The sequence below is a fragment of the Vanellus vanellus genome (assembly GCF_965231255.1).
Source record: "Vanellus vanellus genome assembly, chromosome: 1".
In the NCBI taxonomy this organism is placed as follows: Eukaryota; Metazoa; Chordata; class Aves; order Charadriiformes; family Charadriidae; genus Vanellus; species Vanellus vanellus.
In genome coordinates, this window is record NC_138905.1 from 14,538,583 (window position 1) to 14,563,437 (window position 24,855).

The following is a 24,855-nucleotide window of genomic DNA, read 5'->3' on the forward strand; positions in this document are numbered from 1 at the left end:
GTTCGCAGCTCTCGGCCCTACAGAGCTGCTCTTCTACCCTGAGATACGCGTCCCATGTCACTGCAGGGGGAAAACCACCCCAAGACATGGGATGAAATCCCGTCTCTATAATTTTGCCTGATCAACTAGCTTCCTGGAAATGACCCACAAAGTTGTTTGCTTACATCTCTTGCTAACGTCAAATTGTAAATAGAGGAACAGATACTTCCGAGCCACTCCAGCTGCGTGTGGTACCTTCAGCTGGTCTGACACGTATTCTTGCTGTAATGAGCCACAGAATAATTAATATTGCAAAGGCGGCAGGGCTTTGAATTACCAACCATGTACCCCAAATGACTACAAAGCAACTGTCTGGTTATATTTTACTGACAAGGCATTTTATTTCTATCGTATTAAAACCAAATGATGTCAGGAAGAGGCTTTACGTTTCAAATTTGCCCATCTGCTGAGATGGTCTACTTTACCGAGCGACATCTGCTGTTGGTTCCTACTTCTCCTTCATTTAGGAGTTCTAACCCTTAATCACGCTCATTCGTTTTATTTCAGGGGAATTCAGTTCAAAAGTCAGTGAACTTCAGCCAGTTCAACCGCTTTGGCTGGCCAGAGGCTGCGAGGCAAAACAGCAACATACTGAGTTTTCTGTCAGACAGAAATGAAAGGAACATAAACAGTAAAAATAACCAGCACTACAGACTTAATGACACATGCCATTTCAGTTAGTGTTAGAATCCACTACTGGTACAGCGCCCTTAAACAAAGCCAAGCCCAAATACGCTGCTAAAACATTGGAGAAGGTGATATTTGCTGCCTATACTGCAAAGACGATAGGAAATGAGTGTTCCTTGCCAGTACGATCAATATGAAAAAAGCTCTCTGTTAAATCCGGACACCCACAAACTATGCAACGATCAAAATTGTTGCTTAAAAGAAATGGAGCCGCCGAAAAAGCTTCGCAAGGTAGACATGGTATTTCACTCGTGTTATCGGAAAGAGAGTGATGGAGACAGAATGAAAAGAGGAGAGACAAGTGCTGGGTTTTATTATTATTTTAATAAGCAGGACAGGTTGTATTAAGACCAAAATTAGTTTGCGAAAGTCCTCAAGGTCAATGTATGTGGCAGTTGCTGGCTGTGATGACAAATGTGTTTTTATGTTCTTGACTCATAAGATAGCAAGATTATTTATCATTTTAGTATCTAATTCTATAAATCTTCAACTGACAGTGAAAAAACCCAAAATTAAATTAATCCATTTGAAAAAATCATCAACAAGCTTCAGGCATTATTCTCTGCCATTTGAACCATCTCTTTTAAATATACAAGAAGCACATGGATCTGGTGCTTGCCTTTTTTACAAAACCAATATTCATCCTAGCTTACATTAAGAGCGTCTTCCCCAGAAAAGGGAGGAAGGAGACCGTACAGCTGCACTCCAGGACAGGGCTTACCGAGATGGCATTGAAAGCCACTGGCTTTCAGATATCTAATGCTGGCTTTAAGGAGAACGAGTCACTGGCTTTCAATATAATTTTCAATATTGCTTTCAATTTTACTATTATTAAATACTATTACTATTACTCCTTATTACTCTTATTTCAGTAATCCTAAACAGGGATTATTTAAAATAGAAACCTGCAGTTTGGATGTTTGCCTCTACCTTCACCAGCAAAGCTGTACTCTGACTTTGCGAACAAATAGATGATCAAAATTCAAGTAATAACATAACAGGAACTGAGGGCAAATTCAGCCGGGGAAGGGAGGTGTCCTTCACACTGCTTCCAGAGACGGTAATAAACAGTTTGTCAGCTCTGAGCAGAGCAGCAGGGGCAAGGTGTCACGTTGTAAATCTTCGTACCCTCCCGTCCTCCAAAGAAAAAGCGGTAGAAGATGATATAAACCCTTTTGAATGAGATTAGAATAGGCTTGTTCTAAATCAAGAATGCCCAGGGTTTGAATTAGCCGTGAAAATGGGTAATAAAACATGCACAATGATTACCATAAGGAAGTCTACAATTAGTAGGTTACTGCATTAGAAAAAAATGCCATTTTTTTCTTAAGCTGACTACCTCGCAGCAAATCTGTTGCCTTGGTAAGGTTATTGCTAGCTAAATCGGACTAAATGTTAGGCTTATACTTTCAATATACCCATGGGGGAGGGGGGGCGTGGAGGAACAAGCCACCCCCCAACCAAGAATAGCCTAATTTTTTTCTCTACATATGTATAGTCAAGCTTGTCCTTGGGTTTGAGGAGCAAAATCGTCTTCTCCTTTGGAGTTATTTTACTCCTTTTGATAGGCTTCTAGCTGAAGTTCACAGACTTCTAAAACTTTTGAAAAAAAGCTAAAGTAGAAACAACCTTCATGGATTTAATTTTAATTTTTAAATATAATTTTACATTTGAAGCTCAGACAGCTATTTTGCCTGTTATCAAAAGCGATGAGCAGCTTCTGTTATAAAACCCAGCTATTTTCATATACTGAATACTGTCAAACACTAATTTCTTTGGCTTGTGCTTTACGTGCTTGGATTTTGCCCCAAGCCAAATTTCAATAAAACAAAATTTGCTCAAAGTTGAATCCAGACACTGATCCTAGTAGGGGAGGGTTTTGACTGGCAGAGCTTGGGAATGCTAAACAGCTCCTGACCGCTGCTTTATTAATTCCACCAAAGCTAAACACAAAAGAATAGAAAAGGGAAACAGAAGTACGCTTCTCAATTGCTTTGCTGCTTGTTTTGGAGGATTGATAACCCATACCCGGGACCTGACCAGCATTGACCACCTGCAAAGCCCAACTGAGACGGTCGTGACTTTTTTGCTTTTTTTTGGTAAGTCTTGTTAAGCCAATTTTGGTTTCCTTCAATGCCGTCTAAAGTACTAGTGAATATTTTGCGCACCTTATTTCTTAAAATATCATGTAGGTAGAAGTACTAAGAGCACAGTATTTCAGGAGAGATATTATGAAGGCACTTCATACCAGGTATTGGTACCCAGGTTTTCAGTTATTTGTATCCAGGCTGACAATGGCAGGCAAAACTAATTCTCACTACGGCTTTGCCTCCAACTGTGTCAGATTTACAGAAACCCGAGTCATATGGCTGTTGGTCTCTAAGATTTCTTAACAACATTGATTCAAAGCTGGTGTTTTGCAGAGATAAAACAGGGTGCCATCTGCAAGGGAAGCAATATTTTCATCCTTATAGACTATGACGTCCTCTGCCTCTTGACAGCCTCTTGATAGTTCCTGCAAGTGCTTCTGTGGATAAGCAAATAAGCAGATATCTAATGCTGGCTTTAAGGAGAATGAGTCTAATGTGGAACTGTACAATAGAAATTCACACAAAAAAAAGTGTAGAAGGGTTTGAATTATGTCCTGACCGCAGCCTGAAAAACAAAAGGGAGCTGAAAAGAATCCAATTTCTCTAATGCTAGAAGATTGCTTTTATTCATTTTGTTAATGTGATGAATAAAGATTAGTGTTTGCTAAGGATTATGATTTGCTGATATCACTTGAATTAAGCCAAACTGGATAGTATAAATTACTAGCGGTCAAATTGGGCTGGCTTGCTAATAGTTTTTTTCCAAATTAATGAACCATACAGTTTGGTATAATGAATGCTCAGTGGATCCTAATTTTTTTTAGGTGCATGTTTATATTGGCTTCTGATCAAGAACCAGATGATTTTAACCATGTTAAAAGATGGAATATTTTGTGCTGGATATACGAGAAGCACTGGTACAGAAATGTGCAACTCACTGTTCATCCCATTCCGCCTCTGAAAACTTCCTCAAGAGAAGGTTGCAAGAGCATTTGAATTTTTCTTTGAAGCCACGATTTTTAACTCAGTTACAAGTGTGATTTTTAATTATGACACATTTTAGATCTTTGGACTATTTTTTTAAAAGTTTGTCTTTGTTTACAGAACAAGTTCAGAGTACAAATAAATACTTTAAGTGTAAAAAATGTTCAAATTAAAATCTGTAAGAACTGTATTCTATTTTGTAATTGGAGTCTACCTTTTCATGGAAAGAATTAAATATTTTTATTGCTTTCTGCTTTTTTCTCCCTTGTGAGAAGAAGATTTTGATTATCTGCACCCCTGTGTGCGTTCTGATAAAGAATCTGAAATAGATACCTGACACTAGAAAACAAAAATGTCAATGGTGTTTGCTTCTGGTAAAAATCAGATCCAATCTAGCATTAGGGAGAATTATGAATTTTGAAATGCAAAGTCTCAACTATTTTTCTTCTGTAGGTTTCAGAGAGCAGCTGACTTTTGTTCCACTGGCAGCTTTAGGCTGGCACTCTATTTTGGAAATGCTGGGTAGTTACATCTAAATACAAATAAAGGGTTGACAAGCATGCTAAAAGCCTCCACTGTAAAACTGTGAAAGATAATAAGAATAATTAGTAAATAAATTTGATAAAAATAAATCCGAAGGCCTTCAGAAATGAAGTCCTAAAAGTTAATTGGAGGTCAAACCCCAAGTGGATGGGGCCCTGACCGAGCTGTCCTCGCCCAGAGGGTGGTCCTGGTTGGAGCGTGGGGGCAGCACTGGAGCAGTCACCTCCAGCGGTCCCTTCCCACCCACCTCCTTCCAGGATTCCCAATAGCCGCAAACGCACTATTTATGAATTAATGCAGCTTATTTCCTTTAGATGAGAAGTAAAGTCTGAGGAAATACTCAACTGGATCAACTTCCTCTTAGTCTATTTATATTCAGAGATATGATGTGCTTCCTGCGCTCACACAGATTTGTTCTCTTCTAATGAACAAGATCAGATCACAATTCATATTGCTTTTTGTGCCGAGAACATTAAGGAGAGAAAAACAAGCCAGGCAGAAAGCTGTATTTCCCTTATGCCAGTTTCCAATTTATTCTGATGTAAAGATGCTCAGCTATTTATAGCATCTCTTTCTGACATACAGCCAGCAGGTTGTGTGCTTGGGTAATGTGTCTGTTGCCAAACAAATAATTAAATGACGCTTCTAAATTTAACCACATTCTTAAGTGCACGGACATTGTATAGAGTACCTTGCTGAAGGCACAGTGAGTGAACTTGTAAAGGCCTGGATGTAATGGACACCCAGTAATTACAGCTACTGAAACAATAATATCATTAACTCCCCAGAAATAGTCTTACAGAGGTGCTTGAATGTCTGACCAAGCAGTAAGCCCTATGCTCAGTAAGCATTTTCTACTTGTATATCCACATCGCATCCTACAACGTTACTGCTATTAAATGCTTAATGTCAGATGACGTGGGGATCCTCTAAGTGAGAGGGTGATCTTTCAGTGAAGCTGGGCAAAATTTAAATTATACCATCTTAAACTTAAAGTGGCGCAGTAGTACAGTAATATGTATCGATAAGTAGGAAGAGATGTTTTGTTTAATTCTGTTTAGCAGCCCGCATCAGCTGTGAAGGTGCTCATAAGGGTATTAAAATACTGCAAGAAAGTAAACGATGTTTTATTGAGATGCCTACAGCGAGTCCATTCTAGCGAGGCAGTAGAAAGCACAAACTGGTCCCAAGAACTGCTGTGTAGAAGGAGGCATCCTGAATACAAAGATTTGAAAATACATTCCCTGCCTGCTATGGCGAAATTCCCTGGCACCAAGAAAATCTGGAAAATAATTTTTTCTCAAGCCAAGTCCTGAGCGAAGGTGTCTTTCTTTTCTGAAACCCTATAAAACTGAACACCTGCCTCTAACTTTATATGCGGGTAAATAATAATTGGTTTGGTGAAAGCTTTTTTCTGCAATTCCTGATTATTTTTTTTTCTGCAATTCCTGAGCTTTTCTATTTTTATCTGGTTTTGCTTTCATGGAAATCTCCTCCCTCCCCCACTGGAGAGAGACCCAGGAGCATTTTGCTGAGCTGGGGGCTTCTCTGCATGCCCCCAGGAACTACAGATGCTTTGTTGCTTGTGTTAATTCAAAAATGGACAATTTTAATCATACAAAAGTGTTATCCCCATACAACGACATGAGCAGGATTAAGATGAAAGTCAGTCTGTAATCCAGCATTTATTATTTGCAGCAACCAATTCTGTAATGGCCCGTGTTTGACCGCGAGGCGGTGGCTCGGCCACCTGCCCTGGCTCTGAATCCTGAGGATCTCTTTATCTTCTCTGCTTTTCTCCGTATAGTAAATCTGTAATGCTCACATTTTAATTCCTAACAGTGGCAGGGAAGCCCTGGTACGGAAGTAATAAAGACAGTATTTCATTGTAACCTTGGGCTAGCCAAAACAACACAAATCATTTCGCCCCAAGGCCATTAAAATGTCTTTCAAATACAGCATAAACTTTAAACCCTGGTTTCAATCTAGGCATTATCGAGGCAGCCCCTCTCGTATAACGCAGCAAAATCAATAAACACCACCTAACATTTCCACATGCTATGTGAAGTGTGCTGGAAGATGTTATTCTTATATGTCTTATTCTTTCACATTAGATGTAATTTATAACCTATGCATCTACACAAAGGACTTCGCCAGGAAGGTGAAACCAGTAGGTTTCATGTCAGGCAATAGCAAACAACAATTTGGGTGGCGAGTCAAAAACCTTAATACTGTTTTATCAGGGGGAAAATGGGGAGGAAGTGCAGAATGGTGAATGACACTAATTTTGCCATTGAATTATTTCAAATTCTCAAGCTTTTCCCAAATGTAAAGGAAAGAAATTCGGACAAAATAAGCTGCGGGGTTCAGACACACTACGTGCTCTATTCTCATTGCTTAGAGGGAACTGGACCTGAATAGAGCAACAATCAAGCTTCACTTCATATGGACATTAGTGCTTTAAATTACCTATTTAAAAAAATTGTTTTTATGCAGTATTTAAGATCAGTTCAGACAGAGTTCTAACACAATTTTATTGGCCAGCTTCCTGGCGATGAAATCCTTTAGAACCTCATGCCAGCTCCAAAGTGCTGCACATTTATCTAATGCAAGATCATATATCTGTCCTGTGGCCACCAGGCCAGCAGAACTGGCCAGCCTCTTCTCTGTTGGTTCCACTATCAACATGACCAAATGGAGGCGCCATGCCCGCACAGCAAACCTGGTGCTTCCTGGAAGGCACTGGAGCAGGAGAAATTTGGGTGACTGAAGGAAATCATCCATGCAGGTGACTAAAGGGAAGGAGGTGGCTCAACTTGCCCCAAACATTTGGCACCAAAGTTTCTTCCATGATTTTTTTTGTGTTCGGCTAACAAGATAGTGAGGGAGCAAAAAGATCAAATATTCTTCTATGCTGAATTCAGAAGGGGCTTATTTTTCACTTTGTTATTTCTCTAGAGACAAGAGAGTGAATTTTCATAGCAATTCTGAAGGAAATTACTCATCTCTGTCCTGTTGTGCTGAGGGCGAGCCCAGTGCTACCTCATGTAATACTTGTCAGTCATCTGATAGCTTCTGCTAATTGCAAAACTGACTAAACAAAACTGGAAATTAAGACAAAATGATCAGCAATGGTTCCTCTCAGCCAAAGCTAAGGCCTACTTAACAAAACATGTTTGGATGTGTGCGCTTCTATCGAGTGGTCTGAATCCAAGCAGAGGATAAACAGACAACATAAAAGCAGTACCATCAATATAACAGCTGCCACCAGAACTGAATTGAAGCGTGATAAAAATATAAATAAGTGTCTCCAAACTGTTACATGGGACCAAATGCAGTCATCGTTGTTCATGTGGCTGAGCCAAAGTAAAGTAGAGATGCTTCTGGCAAGAAGGGGAAGGAATCGCCATCCCAGGCAGATGCTCTGCAGATCCCTCCAGATGTTGCCATACAGGACAGGCTGGAGGCAGTGCTATTTCCTCCACAGAAATAGAGTGAATCAGATGCACTATTTATGTAATTAGATAATTTTTGTAGGATTATTTTTCGTCCATCACGGTCTTTTATTTGCTGAGGTCAATAGGGAAGTAAAGGTGTTTTCTGAAGCACAGAAGCTGGGCAGGTAAGGACTAATCCAAAGGGCCCATTCAACAATTCTGAATAATAATAACAACAACAACAACAATAATAATTTTGAATATGCATCAGGGCAAAAAAGAGTATTTCAATTATCTACAAAATCAATGACGTTTTATAATTTAATTCTGCATGTCTCAAGCTGGTAACAAAGTCAAATTGCCACTACAAAATTGAAGGGAAAAACCTAAACCTGAAAAAAATTACATTTTTTTTTACTAATGGCGATAAACACTCTCTGGGCTTTGTCTTCAACAAACATCAGGGAGACACTTAGCCTATGTATTTGCTGAGTAAAACAGCTCTTGTATAGACCCTGGTGACCTTGGTAGTTCAGGAAGAGTAATAGAGGCTGCTGGGTTAATGATTCACTAACCTGATGTCTTAGGGTGAGGCAGGGCATGACACAAAAACCCTTTTGGAATCGTTATGTCAAAGATCTGCATCCAAATCAATGACCCTTACTCGTATGCTAATCAAAAGCAATCAATAGCATGTTTTAAATAGTTTCCTCCATTACACTTACAGAGGAAATCAGCCAGGATTACAAATGGACTGTAAATAAACTAAGCCACATGGAAGTTCTTGGTATGTGCATTAAACATGCACCTCACTTCTTAAAAAAATGACAGTATAAATATCAAGTCATCACAGGTAATACAATTACTCTTCAGTTAAGTACAGCTGATGGTCTGATGGATTTAAAAAGCTCAAGAAATTTGAAGTGAAGACAGGGGTGATTAGTCAACCATAAAATAAAGTCGCAAGAGTGGAAAGTGTGTAGAATAAGATTGGAGAAATTATTAGTTTTCTTACTGGTTTTAGTGATCATAAAATAAGATTGCCAATGAAATATTTATGCATGTAAAAGCAGAAAGTTTTCCTATTGGGGAAGACAGAAAGTAGGGACAAAGGGGATCCCACTGAAAGAAGATCACCCGAGTGATGTATTTGCACCCTGAACTAGTGGTGTTCTGAATAGTTGAATACCAATAATAATATTTCTTCAATAATATTTTAACCATATTAAAAACAATAGATACACTCATTTATCCTTGCTATAGGGTTCCGTTAGAAAGATATTAAGGGAGATTGATAAGGTGCAGGTATATTGCTTGCAATTGTAATAAATTCATTTTATCCATATGGAACCCTTTAGGTTTTATCCTTGTCAAATATTGTAACCATCAATCAATTTGTTCGTCTGATGGACACTTACACAAAATAAGGTGGAGCAATGGAAGGGGCAATAGCAACAGATGGCAGAGGAGCGACTGGATGATGTGAAAGGAGCTACTCCAGAGGCAGCAGGAGAAAGGGGCCATTCTTATTCTATGGGTAAGGTCCAAATGCTTCTGGTTCCAGATCAATGTGCAGATCATAACATGAGTGACCCATCTTTAGGATAATACCTACTGGGATTTTCCTGAGAGGACAGAGTCCATCTGGCAAAATCACAAAGCACTCTCCCAGATTAATACCTACTCCTGAAACCCCACACTGAAAACTGTGTTTTTAATGAAGATTGCTGTGCCAGATACATGTTTTGCTTCCTGTCAAGTCTGTTTTCTAGCAATAGCAGGGACTAACAATATGATCCATGAAGCAAAAATAGCTAAGGCATTTCCAATGTCAGGACTGTTGGTTGTTCAGGCACTGAAGATCACCTTTGGTCACGCATCCTGCACCTTCAAGTCTTTCATGTTAACAGCGAATGATGCTCTAAGAGTGTGGCACCTTCTTTGCCAGCTCAGTAGTACTCTCAGAGCCCACCAGAACATCAGGGAGAGGGTTTTATTATTTTATTTATTGCATGTAGAATTATTCTGATTCATATTGAGTTTCTTATAAGATGCTTCGTTTATCATGGTGAACATACACTGCAACTTTTTCAAGTGTGCCATGGTCTTGTCACTTTAAATCTGAAGTATAAAAACTGTGGCAAGTCCTGGACAACATGTAGCTGTCAGACTTTCTGTGCATCCGTCTATTCACAACAGGAATTCTGGCATGATCACTACTAAGCTAACAAAAATGCATTTCAGAAGATTGCATTAAGCATAAAAGCAAAAAAAAAAAAAGAAATATGACAGTTAACTTTTCTTGATTGGCATGGGCGCTGATGGATTTTAAGCTTAACCTCACATCTCTTGATTTCTGAATAAGTTTTTACATAGTTTTACAATTTTCTTTTCACATTCGCTGTCTCTTAAGTTCACTGTAGTCCTTTGTAAGATAATTAAATGATGCTTATGTAAAAGTAGTAATTCCACCACAAGATCCCAATGAATAAGAAAGCAAATCATCCCTGTCAAAATGTGCTGCTCCTGTGTATCAGACAGCAGTGTGCAGAACTGATAAGCGAGTTGCTGAAAGGTTTCATTCTTAGGGGTTCATGCAAATTATTTTTTTGCTTTATTTCCATATTAAATGGCACCTTTTGCATTTCATTTCAAATTCTCTTTTGCACGAAACCAAAGCCAATGCCACACATATGAAATGACCAGAACTCAACTACAATCAATTAGGGAAAGATGGCTTATGATTAGAATCAAATTGAAAAAAATGCAAGTCGCATATTTGCCTAGAAAGGTAGTTTTGGCGTTGACTGAAAGTAGGGGTTAATGAATGACCCAAAGTAAAATCCCTTATATTTGGGAAGCCAACTTCCTCAAAAGTACTTTATCATGACTCTGTGGAAAGAGAAGTCCAAGCCCAAGATTTTTCTCCAAATAAAGCAAAAAAAACCCCACTTTTGGACCTATGGCTAGTTCTTTGTTTGCAAGACTGATGGCTTAATATTTAAAACTGGAGCTGAAGTGCCAAATGTTTGAAACGGTTGAAGATGTATTCCCTCTCAGAAGATATTTTTTAACTTAAACCCACCCAAAATAAATTTTGATTTAATATATAATAGTGGGGGGGTTTAGATTTTTTTAGAAAATGAGGGGGAGGGAGAATTGTTAATTTGCTCTAGTAATATAAGAGGATCTTTGTGATAAAGGCATAAGAATTGAAGGGAAAGCAACTTTAAAACAGAATCCTACTTTACAAACACCTTGTTTTTATGCAGTACCTGATACTGTCAAAGTCATCCTGTTCTGAGAGGAGTGTCCAAAAGTTTTAAACAACAAAGCTGAAGAGTGGGAGCTTTCCTTGTCAAGTTATTCCCATTTTCAAATATTGTTTAATGGCCAAAAGTGATCTCGCAATACTAAGATGTGAGGAGAGAGCTATGGAACAAAGTTTTTCAAGGTAATGTAATATTTTCCATTAGCAATTTTCACATTGTGAAACACACCGCTCCGAGGAGCACCTGCCCAGGGGGACAGGCTGAGCGTTGGGACTCATCACAGCACCTTCGGCTCCAGCTTGGTGTTTGACTCCGAGGCACGGTGGAGGAAGGAGGGATGGGAAGATCCTGCCAATGCTGAACTGCCCACGCAGAGCATGCACAGCCCGCATACACCACAGCCACGGGAGCATATGCTCAAAGAGGACACCCAAGGAACAAGGCATGAGCAGAACCGCTTGCACACCGCACGCCTTGGCATTACTCCCTTAAAGGCTTCTCCTTATGGGATTTCATGGGTCTCTTTTTTCCTGTGTTTAGCTCAGTCACTAATCTCTCAGCGCTCTGAGTCACCTTCCATCATAGCGGCCTACGCGAATGACAGACCATGTCCACCCCTGGACCACTTCAGGGATGTAGCTCAGGGGAAAAGCCTGAGCTTTGGAGTGAGAAATAGAGAATAGTTCAGCTAATGAATCAGGCTAACACTGTGTGGCAGATGAGCCCAGAGGCTTTTGTGCAACATCCTACAGTCCCAAACTGTTGAATTAGATGTTCTGTCCTGAGAGACCCCAAAGACATTGCTTTAAATATCTCAATTAACAATCCCACTGAACATTAAGGAAACTGCTAGACTTTGTCTTTCACATGTCAGGGTTTGGTCTTGGAGAAATGTAGCCATGGATGATTAAGACATCCAAAGTAATTGAAATTTTCTGCACACTTTGGCAGAGTGCACGAACGTAAACATCACCCCAGCCCTGGACCAAAAGGCAATGCCACCAGCTCCGGGTGGCTCCCAGTGAATGCTGTGTGGTAGAAAAATTGCTCTCGCTTAGAAAGGATACTGCACATTAATGTTGTCCTGTGTGCTGAATAGACCTTACTAATTACCTTTTCATCCTAATTAAGCCTTCATCTTAAGTGTGCTTTTTCAACCCTGCTGCCCTTTACAGGGCAAGACTACCAAATAGGTGGCACATGAAGGACGCTACACAGAATATCAATTAATGAAAAACTCACTAGGGTATTACCCTTCCTGAACACGCAGTTTAAAAGGATCTGGGATTTATGGTGAAATTGAGACGATTTTTTTACTTCATTTCTCAGTTCTCATCTGCTTACATACCTGCAAATACAAAATTCCATCTGATAATTAGTGGTGAGAGAAATCACAGGGTATGCACTTTAATGTGGCCAAAGCTAGGTGACTAATATAAAGATACTCCCGAAAGATTACAGCTTAAGCTATTCCACGGTCGATAGAAAGTGTTAAACATTCTTTAAAAAAAAGGCAATTCCCTTGGATGAATCCCTAAATAGGGTTATGATTAAATCGGACATTTGGGAATAAGCTGGAAACTGGCAAATGCCTAGTTTAGATTTATGATTTGGAAGCCAAGTACTGCTGAGCTCAGCAGCAGTCCCCCGGCTCATGCCGGTTTTTATCAGTTACAAAACCAATCTGCACTGTATTTCAAGCCTAACGGAGGCACATGGGGCAAAGTGATACATTTCGAACTTCAGGATGAAATCTGATTTACCCTGATGTGCATCCACCCCTCTCCTGCTCCATCATACCGTGGATTTTACTGATTCCTACTGGTACAGGTTAAGGTACTCTTACCATATATTCATCACAATCCTGTCATATAGGGTTTTTCCTACTCAGCTTGTTTTTTACCCTTTTTTGTTCGACCTTCCCCAGCTGATAGGAACAAAGGCTACTAGTGAAATCTTAAGTCTAATTTTGAAACTTCTGGGATCCTGCACCCTTCAGCAGTTCACCTACAGTGGACACCAGCCACCAAGCTGTGACAGCAAACATTTACCTACCAACCCATTCAGCTTGCACTGCTGTTAACCACTCTGCGTCACTCCATAGGAGATTTTTGTAAATTTTCCTGAAAAGCAAAATTCCTCCATCATTGCAAACTTGCAGCATTATAAAAGTCACCCATCCTCAGGCACAGCCAAAGGTGGGAAGGCTTCTGCAGGTGAGCAACACGTCCTGGCAGATCGAGTGAGCTGTTCCCCTTTGGCTGAATGAAACTGCAGGGTAGCTCCAGGCTGGTTTTCATTGGAGGTGCCCAATATTTACACAATAATTCAGTTTGGGAATGGATAATTTTTTTCTGGCTGTTTGAAAACAGTAATTCAAAATAAAAGGACAGATACCGATCCTTAGAACTATTAACATTGCAGTCAATTGCAGGGTGACAAGTAACGAGGACCTCAAATAGTCAAATAAACAACTTCAGGTAAAAACAAATTTAAATTACGTATTTCTGAGCCTTCTAGGATTTTGACTTCCAATCCATTAAAAAAACCAAGATGCTTGCCAAGCTACCTGATAGCTTTTATTTCCAGCTGAGACTTCCAGAGCTTAATCACAGGTCTGCTGAGATACTTTTGGAGAATTGCTTTTTAAAAAATAGGAATATGATTTGGAAACACGTATCCAAGGGTCCACAGAGGAAGCAGACTACATTTCCTGCTTGCTTTTTTATTGAACCACTCATATCACAAAAGCATTTTTCCTTCATATTTTGAACACTGAGATATGAGTTAACAAATTAAATGTGTTCCCAATTTGCCCTCAGCCCAAGCCACAATTTCTGCTGTAATTTATAGCCACAACTCCACATTGAAAATGTGCAATAACTTATAGCATGTATTCTGAGTAATACAGTACACAACCACACTGTTGATAATATGAACTAAATAGCATTTAGTTTTGGTCTGCCCCTATTCTCTTTGTACAGATGTGTTAAAAACAGCACTACCCAGCTGTAACTTGGAATATCTCAAGGCTTCAAGATGTTAAAAAAGTTCATTTTTTAGAAACAGAAATCACACTTCAGAGAAAGAGATTACGTTATCCATCACGTTATAAAAAAAGTGAAAAAAGATCAAAACCCAAACATGACTATTATCAGAGTATACACTGGAGTTTCTCCTTTCCAAAGTTTAGATTAGGAGCTCTAGATTAGGAGACGAATAAATGTGCTGCAGTTTTAAGAATATTTTTTAATCCCTCATGCTGAGTGGGACATCGACCAGTAAGTTAAACCTGAACTTGAGGGCCATTTTCATTTGCATAATGACTTTTTACACTTTCTCAGGTGAAAGAGCAAGCTAAACTTACCAAGGGAAAATTGAAGGACGGATGCAGTAGTTGTGTTAAGGCCAGTGGTGGTCTAGAGGAAGAAAAGCAAACAGCAGAGAGGTTGTGTTAGATCAGCAGAACAACACATTCCTCACTTGTTTTTCTTTGAAAGCATGGAACCTCTCTGGATACCTAGATCTCCCGTGCATAAAACTGTTAATTGCCAACCCCTTCAGGTTGAATGATCATGGACATTTCTGTTATGTCATTTTGATTATTGATATCTCATCATATGTCAAAGCTGGAAATTTTTTTCTTTCATGGTATTAACGTCTACAAAGCAAGCACATTTATGTGAAACACTGGCGCTTTGACCAGTGTTTAAGAGATTGAAAAAATGAACGCTGCGGTTTATGCTCAGCTTAGTATAAATCTGTATATACAGAATGCCTTTCACTTCTTCCAGCACAGAACAAGAACCAGAAATGACCATAAATAAATAATAAAAATAACATTAAGTAAATCTAAAATAACAAAATTAAATATTAAGGGGGAATAACAGAACCTAAGTCTTCAACAGCAAAGCAAACAAAACCTTGGTGATAATGAATAGGATATGCAACGAAATTTTGTACTAGCATCTACACGCTGGTGACATCCAACCAAGACCTAGAAATAGGCAGAAAACACCAAGCAGCTCACTCTGTATTCAGCACACCACCCTTCTTTGAGGCCTTTCTCACTTCTTTCAATGCCCCCATATTTCAGTAGTTCAAATCAGGACTGTTTTCCTGAAAATACTATAAGGTAAAAAGCACTAGAGGGTTGTGAAGGACACCGATTTATTTTCAATTCATTTTTAAAATTGGACTTAACAATACAGCTACATAACAAGCAAGGCAGAAACGCTGCCTAAAAGTACTGCCTGATCTAGTTATTTTGTCAAAGAGCTGAAAAATCATTGCAACTGTTTAGCAAGCAGAAAGACCAACTGGAGGGTCACCCCAAAAAGAGGAGACTCAAAGTTTGGTTCATTCACTTCAGCAAAAGACCCAACAAAGATATAATTTATCATTTTAAGCAGATTTTAGAGGCTATATTGAAGAAGGAAAAATGTAGAAGCTGAAAGACAATGTCAACATTAAATCAAAAGAGAAAAGGAAAAAAGGCATGATCTGGCCCGACAGTTTACACAATCATAAAAGAAGTCATCTAACTGGAAGAGCAGGGACAGCAAACACCTTAGATAAATTAATCTGATGCTGTTGCCAGTGATGCCTACATCCTAGATTTCAAGACCTTGGAGTTGTCCTCCAATGTCAGACCCTACACATCGGTAATTCCCATCATTTCTCATGAGAGCAGCGACAGACTCTTCCATCAGATGAGCTCCTTGTGATCTGCACCCCTGAACCCCACCTTATTGTGGATATGCCACAGAGAAGTCAAATTTCTAAGCAAATTCAGCCCCAGCAGTAAGGTCCTGGGGCTAGCAGTCTTTGGCTATCAGAGCTCAGTTGGGAATCTGCATGGAGGCCGCTCCAGGCGGAGCACCCAGAGGACTTGAACGACCCTCTGGCTTTACTTGTATGAGTGATGTAAAGGAAACCAAACAGTAGATAAGAATGAAAAAAAAGTGGTATTCTGCAAAATACAGATAAACATTTGAGCTCATGGACACCAAACTGCCAGTTTCTAAAAAAGACTAGCACCCAAGTAGAGATTAGATTCAATGACTTGGAAGATGCTACATTCTTTCAAGCGTCCATTAACTATGGCAGTATTACAAAGGCAATTTTATCAGCGTTTTGTAATGATGAACAGTACAATTCCTGCATAATTTCCCTGAGTCACACAGTGAAAGCAGATATCCTTCCATTATCAGCTACTCCTGCTCTCTTTAATTATCTACTATGCAGATGAACATGAAAACTACTGAGAGAGATCTCTCTCATGTCTGAAGTCCATTATTACCTTGCGCATTGCTGCATGACACTGAACAAAAGCTAGTCCTAAATACAGATGTTTTCTGACTGTTATTTAGGACTCTACTGACACAGAACAAATGTTATCTCTGTCACCTGTATTGGCTTTTCTGCCTTTGGAAACGTTCAAAAGAATTTCCATATCTCTGAAATGTATTCTCAGAATGTATAGTCAAATGTATATGATTAAAAAATTCTAGGCAGTAGCTGCCTCCATTCCCTTCCATGTACTAACACCAGCTTTTGGGTAGCTATGTGCTAAAGCAGCTTGAATAGTTGACTTCTGTTAAAGTAACAAGTCTTTTTCCTTTGCAAGTCAGTTTTAACTTGGATTCGTTTTCTGATGTGATTCGCCATGCAGCCCACCAATGCTCGTACGGATACCATCTCTCCCCCCGGCGGGAGGGGACAGGCGGTGATGTAGAAGAGAAAAAGGGACTGGACTTCTTCCAGTGTTGGCATGCACCTAGTTGAGGCATTCATGAAATGATGCTTTTGAAAATAATGGATGGAGACCTGCATGAATTCACATGAGTTTTTGGTGTGTTTTGTTTCTTTTATATGTATATATTACATATGGAGAGGAACTTGTTATAAATATAAAAGAATGGGATCTTCACTGAAATGTACTGAAGATTAGCTGATAGCAAGACTACATGTGCTTTAGGAGGATGCATGAAAATTTACGGAATTTTTCACAGCTCTTAAAGTTCTGTGAACTAAGACAGATTCAGCAGGACAGACTCCCAAGGCTTCACAATCATCTCAAACAGCAACTTTTAATACTACCTGAATATTTGGTACTATCTGTACATAATGTTTACTTAAAATACACTTTTCCTCTCTTTGGAATATTCCTAATGGGTAATTTTAGTATTTAAACAAAAATACGGAAGCTGCATTCACATAACTCCTTTGAAAATACAGTCGCATCCCCATTTAAGTCCATTCTCTCAGGGTAGATTCAGTATTAGGTATCACGCTTATTATGCCAAATAATAAAATGCTTTCTGACTTGAGTTATGAGTACCAGTTTATATTCAATTAATTATGTTTTGCAAGTTCTAGTTTGAAAATTAAACCCTTTATCAATGTTCAATGGCTCATATCACCGAGAAATTAAATGTATCAGTTATAACAGAAGAGGCGTTCACGTAGACTTAAAAGAGACTATGTTGTGAATTATTTCGGTAATGCTTTAGAAAAAAAGCATTAGACTCACTAAAAACTTTTTTGCAAAGTTCTGCAAAAGACTACTAAGTTCAGACACTGCAAAGAGGCTGGTAGGGAGCCTTTGGTAGCTATTTCCCTTTGCTTGCAACATCTCTGACGCTATACATCTTCCCGGGATTTTGCCAGTGGTAAATTCTCACCAACAGACATAGACGGTTGGCATTAAAAAACCCTCTGCCTGCAGTAACACGTGGCTGCGGAGGTTCAGGAGAAGAGAGGGAGGTCAAAGAAGCAAGCCAGCAGCTGTCACAGCTGTTGATATAATACATTTTGCAAATTCAACTCTTTTTGATTAAGTATATTAAAGCAATAATGTGGCTTTAGGAGCCATGATCAGAAACAGAGATTTCAAGAGCCATTTCAAGTGGGGAAAGAATAGGATTCAAATAGTAAAGGTGGTAGAATAAAAATGCATAAAGACTGGAGAAATGAAATAGGTTTTAAAATTTGTGATAGGAAGAGGTATGTTGTGAAATTGCTGAAGCATGACTACAAATCAGAAACAAGTTAGTTCTAAGAAAAAAAAAAAATAAAAATAGTTAAAAAATTAAAACTAGGTCAGGGCTCTGGCATGAACACCATCCTGTGCTCGTCCGAAATGTTAAGCCATAAGCACGTTCCTTCAGAAAGATTTGATTTTTCTGCAACACTGCCATAATATTTATAAACACTTTTATTATTAGGCTGTTAAGTGTTTATAAGCATGATGATTTTTTCAGCCGATTATTTAATCACACCATTTTGGCATCATAATAAATTTTTCCCAAGTTCCTGATGCCATGGTAGTGCTATTTCACCACACGATAAAACAACAAATACAGTCCAACACTGGATTTTGAAGCCTACTCATGACTACTAAGGATAGTCTAAACTTCATATCAGCAGGGAGAAGACATAATTAATGACATTTCCACACCCTCTGAGCTGGGACCCTGGGTTTGCTAAATATCATAAACAGATTGTTTTTCAAGGAGTGTTACCTATGCTCAATACTACAACTAAAAATGAGTTAAAAATTTGGGAAAAATACCCCAGTGCTGTGACTTCATTTTTACACAGGACATAAAACAATGCATCTCTTCTCAAGGCAGTTAATGAAGCATAGCGTATTCAAATAGGACTCCAAGTAGCAGAGAGGCAATTTAGCATCCCTGTCAGGATTCCCTGGCTGGAGCTGGCTGTGAGGGAAATGACCGAAATTCTTCTTTATCTGTAAAACCTCTAAATTATTGTTGCATGTGTTTATGACTTTCAGTCGCCACACCAGCAATATCTACACTGCATTTGTGGAACTCTGGTCTCGGTTAAGGATGCAAAATTAACCCTGTTAAAAGAATTGTCAGTGTCTGAAATGGGAAAATGCCTGGCCAAAACCACTTCTGTTTTATGGCCCTCTTCCATGTGTGCTCTTCAAATAGCTCTAATCAGCCTCTCCCTCCACTCAGAAGACTGCTGAAAACATGAAAATTAATTTTGAATTACGCAGGCTTCGGGCTGGTCTTTTAATTTTTCAGCTCTTTCCAAAACTCCCATGTTATCTATATCGTTGCAGCTAGCTGCCCGGCGCCAACATGTGGGCATTGGTTATACATCTTTCATTTCATTTTCCACACCCAGATGATCCCAAGTCAATGCAGATTGCACCACGTTGTTTCTTACAGCAATTTTATGACCGAACTACCCCCCCAATGAAATTAATTCTGTCCCCTTCATCATGACTCAATTTGTTACGTAGACTTTCCTGAGACTGGCAGGTGCTTGCTCCAGGCTGCATTTGAGTCTGTAGGATGCATTGTTCACAAGTGATGTTTTACAACCAAATTAACATTTGTCAACAGCGACAAGAAAAAATGGGACACAGCTAATAAAATAAGAGAAGAAAAATGTACCTTGTCTCTATTTCATTGTCAGAAATAAAAAGAGAATGATGCCAGTTTGACAACAGAGTTCTATCTCCTCGCCGTTCCAGTATTTTATAGATACTTTAAACAACTTGGATGCACACTGCATCAAGAGACTTTCCCTTGCAAATTATTGCAATAGCCTTTGGTTAGCATCTATAGTTTAAAACACTGGGATGTTCCTAGGGTGCTCTTTTATGGCCCTGTTGCCTTACTTAAGAGCTTCTCTGCTGAACACCAAACTGTTAAAGCACACCAACATCTCTGCAGCCGACGCAGCCTCAATTCATAGCCTGCAGTCCCAGCCCCGGCAGACGAGCCAGCCTTCGCTTACCAGTTCTCTGGGACCATATGGCTCGCAGAAAGTGACGGCGTTGCCGTGCATTATCACACCGCACTGCTCTCCAACCTCGCAGTTACTGCATTCAGACCTGCAGGAAGAACACACCGTGTTCAGAATGGAAATCGGAAACCATACGTTTGAGACTACATCAGGCTTGTAAACCGTAAAATAAGACCTTTATAGCTTGACGCTCAGATAAATTGGACTGTTTTATTATCATGGTGCTGAATGTAAAGGTTGGGCAACTGTCTGCGTGATGTACCGGAGTTGCCTCTCGAGCAAGGCCCTGGCGAAGAAGTTCTTGCTCTCTGCAAACTGTCCCCACTCCAAAAAGGAGTGTCCCTGCTCATCAACTGCAAAACCATCACAAAAAAAAAAAAAATGTTGAACTCTTACACATATAATTTACATATATAATTTACCCTGAAGTTACTCTTCTTCCAAAATCCTTATGCATGTTTGATACACCATATGTAAAACCACCGCCGGAGAGTTACCATAGAGAGAGAAGAGGGTAAGCTCAGCCCCCCTCCAGCCCCCAGGGTTAGTTACCCCAAAGCGCAGATTCGAGGCTGCAGCCCCTACCCAAAACGGGCACCGAGAGATTCCTACAGCCCTGCTGCTGTAACGCGGCTCTTGCTGCTGCTTTCTATTCATATTTGTCATAGCCCATATTCCTGGTATCAGAGAGTTGCCACTCTGTTCAACTTTCAGGGGAAAAAGTATGAAGAAAATCCAAGAGAGGCTGGTAAGTGCTGCTGAGCCAAGTAATTACACCTCTCCTGATATTTCTTAATTGAAGATGAAGGACTTTGCAAGCAGCCCGAGCGCAGAGCAGAGGGAAAGGGCCTTCTCCTTCACCTTTGAGGATCAGGGTATGGGCTCTCAGCACGAGCAGCAGATTTAAAAAAAATCTCGGAGATGCTCCCAGCCCCTGACAAACTGCCTCCAGTGGGGCTGGAAAACATTGCCTTCAGGCATCCAACACTCAGCTTTGACACTGAACCTACAGGCAAACCTTTGCTCCTGGAGCAACTCCACTGCAAGCAATGAAGCTCACAATGAACTCACTCCAAGCCTTCTTATTCTTTGCTGATGTTTGTCTGTATTTTGACAACTGGTATTTTTAGAGTTTTAAGTGCGATGGACTTATGTAAGGAGTATTTAGGCATTTTTTTCTTTGGTTTCTCTCACACAGAGTGCCTCAGACTCCGCCACTCTTTCTGATGTATAATGCCACCAAAATACACATTCCAATATACACAGCCCGGATGTAGTTTAGCAGTGTGCAAAGGTTTGGTTTTCTTCCATCTGTTCATTGTCCAGATAATTTCTGGATGACAGATCTTACAGGAAATTGGATGGAAAGGAAGAAATCCCAAGGAGATAGGGACTTACTGTCCACATATGTAACAGTTTTCATTGATCATAGGTGATTCCTATACAAATGTCCTTGGTTTTTTTTATCTCTTGTCCTAATTTATATTGCTTGGTTGTTGGTTTTTTTTTTTTTTTTTTGATTAATAAGTGTTGCATTAATCCTCTGCAAGCCTTTCTGTAAACGACTCGGAGCAGGATTTGTCTGTTCCTGAATACGTGAAAACCATCAGCCCACCATGGTCCTGGACGGGGCAAACGAAATCTCCAGCTGCATTGCTAGGAAGAGGCTGGTAGCACTGTCACCTACCCCATGGGTCTGGGGCAGCTTTTCCCTGCGGGGATCACACATCCAAAAGGTCTGGGCAGGGGAGGATGGGCTGCTGCCAACATAGGTAGTGATAAGAAATCATGTTCAAATGAATTTTTAAAGTATGTGTTTAACTAAGTGGAGCTACCTCCTGCTCTGCTCCTGCAGCAGATTGGGGCTCCTCAACACTTCCCAGCTCCTGGGAGACCTTCCCAGGGCAGCAAAGGGTGGGGAACTTTGGGCAGAATGGGTTAAGTCTGCGCAGCATACAATACCCTGCACAATACCCTGCAGGTCTGTGAGTGCTAAGCTGTGCTGAGTGATAGATGTTAGGTTTTCAGATGCATAGATGTGGTGAATAATTGATTGCATTTGTTATTTTAGGTCTCTTCAGTTGGTCCTGGGTGAATTCAGCACAGGACTGGCTTTCTTATGCCCAAGTCCATTAAAGAAGGTAAAGATGGATGCCTCTTTCCCACTTTCCAAATCCCTTATTCTGAGATTTTATTAAAGGTCAGTTTCAGCTCCACTTCCCCAAACAAAGTCAGATGTAAAAAAGCCTTACAGGTTTTTCCCTGTATGAACACGTCAGTAAAGTCATTCAGCAATTCACACTGACAGCATTTAGTATTTTGGATTTAAGTAGCAAAATTAAATCCTCTCATAAAGTAATGTAGTTCCTATTGACTTCAATGAATTAATACTTACTTATACAAGCCACAGCTGGCCCATAATTTTATTTCTCATTATAAGGCAAGAAGAGAACACGTGAGTGTACCAAAGTGTACTTTAAAAGAAAGTACAGAAACGGTGTTCACAGAGGATGTGTTTTGTCACTATCTAAATTTCAGTTGACCCCTAAACTCCGATAGCTGAAGAACACAAGAACAGCAACTAGAAGAATACCTGCAATTCTGTAGGATTCTGGCTGTTTATGGGCATTATTTTCATTATCTGACCCTACATTTAGTGGTTTCATAGTGGAGCATGTGCCTGAACTCCTGAGGGAGAGGGAGATATGGCAGGAAAACTTTGCCTATGAATACTATGTAGGGAACACTTAGTCCCTCGTAAAAGGTCAGGGTACAGAATCCAAGGATATTTTAATTTTGTAATTCTCACATTTCAACGAATACAAAGTGATTCAGCTGTTTATCTATTCTATTTCTGTAATGTGGTCTGGAAATCCAGAAACACCATCCTTCTAATACAGCTCATCATCATCTCTTCTAGGACGACTCCTCTCATATGAAATTGGATGGCCAGTGGTAATCCTGATTCAAACCTTAGCACTCTCTTGGAAATGTATTACCTCTGACAATAAATTGCTCAGTAGCTTGACAGAAATGCATGAAGAGTCCGATAATTGATTTGCTATTCCTTAGATCATCGTCATTGTATTACGTGTTTAGAAATGATCCAATTTGCTCCTCTCCTGGTGCAGACAGGAAGGTTAATTTCTTTTCCATTTATACAAACAGGAGACAGTATTAATTGCCCTGGCTGGGTGCAGCTTTTCACGTTATCTTTCTCACCTGCCTGGTCTAAAATCTTTGCACGTTAAAATCACTTCAGCTTTCTCTTCACAGCTGGTACTCGCTGCCACTTTCGACGTGTGTCATATTCATCTCGATGTCTTCTCTGCAGACCTGCCATCGCTCTCATCTCTGGCTTAGAGAGTCCCACCTCTCTCTGCTATTGTTCTTCTCTTTGCTGAAGGGGAAACATCTGCTGTTTCCTCATCCCTATTTGTCATCTCGTTTCCCTCTACAATACCTGAGCTTGTGGACATTATATTGACTGATGTCTTTTGTGATGTCTGAACTATAAAGAAGATAAACATCTCAAGCTGCCAAGAGATTTTTAAACATAAATCTTTCTGAAGTTTAATCCCGCAGTTTTAGTGCAATTTGGAAACCACTTTAGGACTTCTCTCTCCTGTCACAAAGCTTTCCTCCACCTCTTTGCCACTGAAAATATCACTGTACCTCTGCATTTCTCATATGCCATGAAGAAGTGATGGAACCTGTTTCTTATTGATTGATTTTACATGCTCAGCTTTTCTTCCTGTCATCTTTGAAGAGTATGTCTTCTGTAAGTGATTGCTGTTTGGAATGCTGATAGGTTTTGAGATCAAACATTGCATCAAGTTGGGAAGGAGAGTTTAGCCAGCAACTAGCTTCTGTACAACGTCTTTCTTTTCAAAATGTACTGAATCCCCTGTTGTCTACAGGCCTATTGTTAAAACTAAGTGTTTTATACAGAAACATACATTAATGCAAGCAACACTTCTTTACTAATTTATGCATCTTCTTTTTCCTCTCTTTTTGTTTCAACATTAAATCATTTATCATAGGATTAAAGAGAATATTTTTTCTAGATTTGTTCTTGTGTGGCCTGTTCTACTTTTTATGTAGCACCTTTTTTACACTCTCCTCTGCAATTTTATGAGGTTACATGGAGGCAAGATGATCAAAGAAACAGGTGCTCAGTGACCTACACTGTCTTCCAGACACCACCCATACTGGACCTCTTCTCATCCAGCCACTCTCTGGACTTTCCCTGGCAAGTAGCACGCGGTGCAGATTGCCTTTCCTTATGGGGGAAATCAATTCTTTCCATGATTCCTGCGCTTGCTGAACTAACGCACTCCTATCAGTTCTCAGCAAGTCTCATGGACCACCGATCACCTGTACTACCTTAACTTCCACAGCTAATACACACTAGACATAAAATGTACTGGACATTTATAAATGTGTGAAGCACTTTTGTTTCACAAGCCAAAGAGATCTTCGGAAAGTTGGTGGCAAATGAGAGCCAAAAAATGAAGATATCTTTGCTTAAGTAAGCAGGTTTGTGCCTACGGGTTAGGGACTTTGGAAATAATCAAATTCTGACATGATTGCATGCTGGAAGAAAAAAAAAAAAATTAGTTGGACATACCACACAAGATAATCCTCGTGGTGGTTGAGTCCCCAGAAAATGAGAGAGAAGAGACATGCTCCCATTCCTGCATTTCCAGCACAGAAATCCTCCCTGCTTCCTTCTCCTCATGGGTCCTCTCCTGCTGCCTCCCCCTCTCCTTGTCCTTTCCCACTTTAGCAGTTTCTCCTGCTCTCTCTCAATCACCAACCTGTGATTTAGGTCAGAAACCCATTCCCAGATGCTGTGATTTTTCTGTTTACAAAGAGCCGCATCCCAACCTTCCCTTTCTCCTCCCCTTGCAGCTCCAGAAACACTCGTAGCCGCTCCTTCCCTGCTCCAGAGCCTCTGAAGAAACAGATGGCTGCTGGGTGGGATGTGTCTGTTAATGCATTTGAAAGAGC

The 24,855-nt window shown here is 39.9% G+C and overlaps 1 protein-coding gene across 1 annotated transcript in view; it reads right to left on the minus strand.

Moving 5' to 3' along the window:
• The window catches only part of RELN (reelin), a gene marked incomplete at its 5' end in the record, with an annotated part of 296,306 nt that overhangs the window by 137,448 nt on the left and 134,003 nt on the right, over positions 1–24,855 (minus strand). Inside the window, 2 exons of the mRNA XM_082479306.1 lie at positions 14,420–14,471; positions 19,834–19,930. Of these exons, the coding sequence (XP_082335432.1) occupies positions 14,420–14,471; positions 19,834–19,930 (149 nt within the window). The remainder of the gene's footprint in view (positions 1–14,419; positions 14,472–19,833; positions 19,931–24,855) is intronic.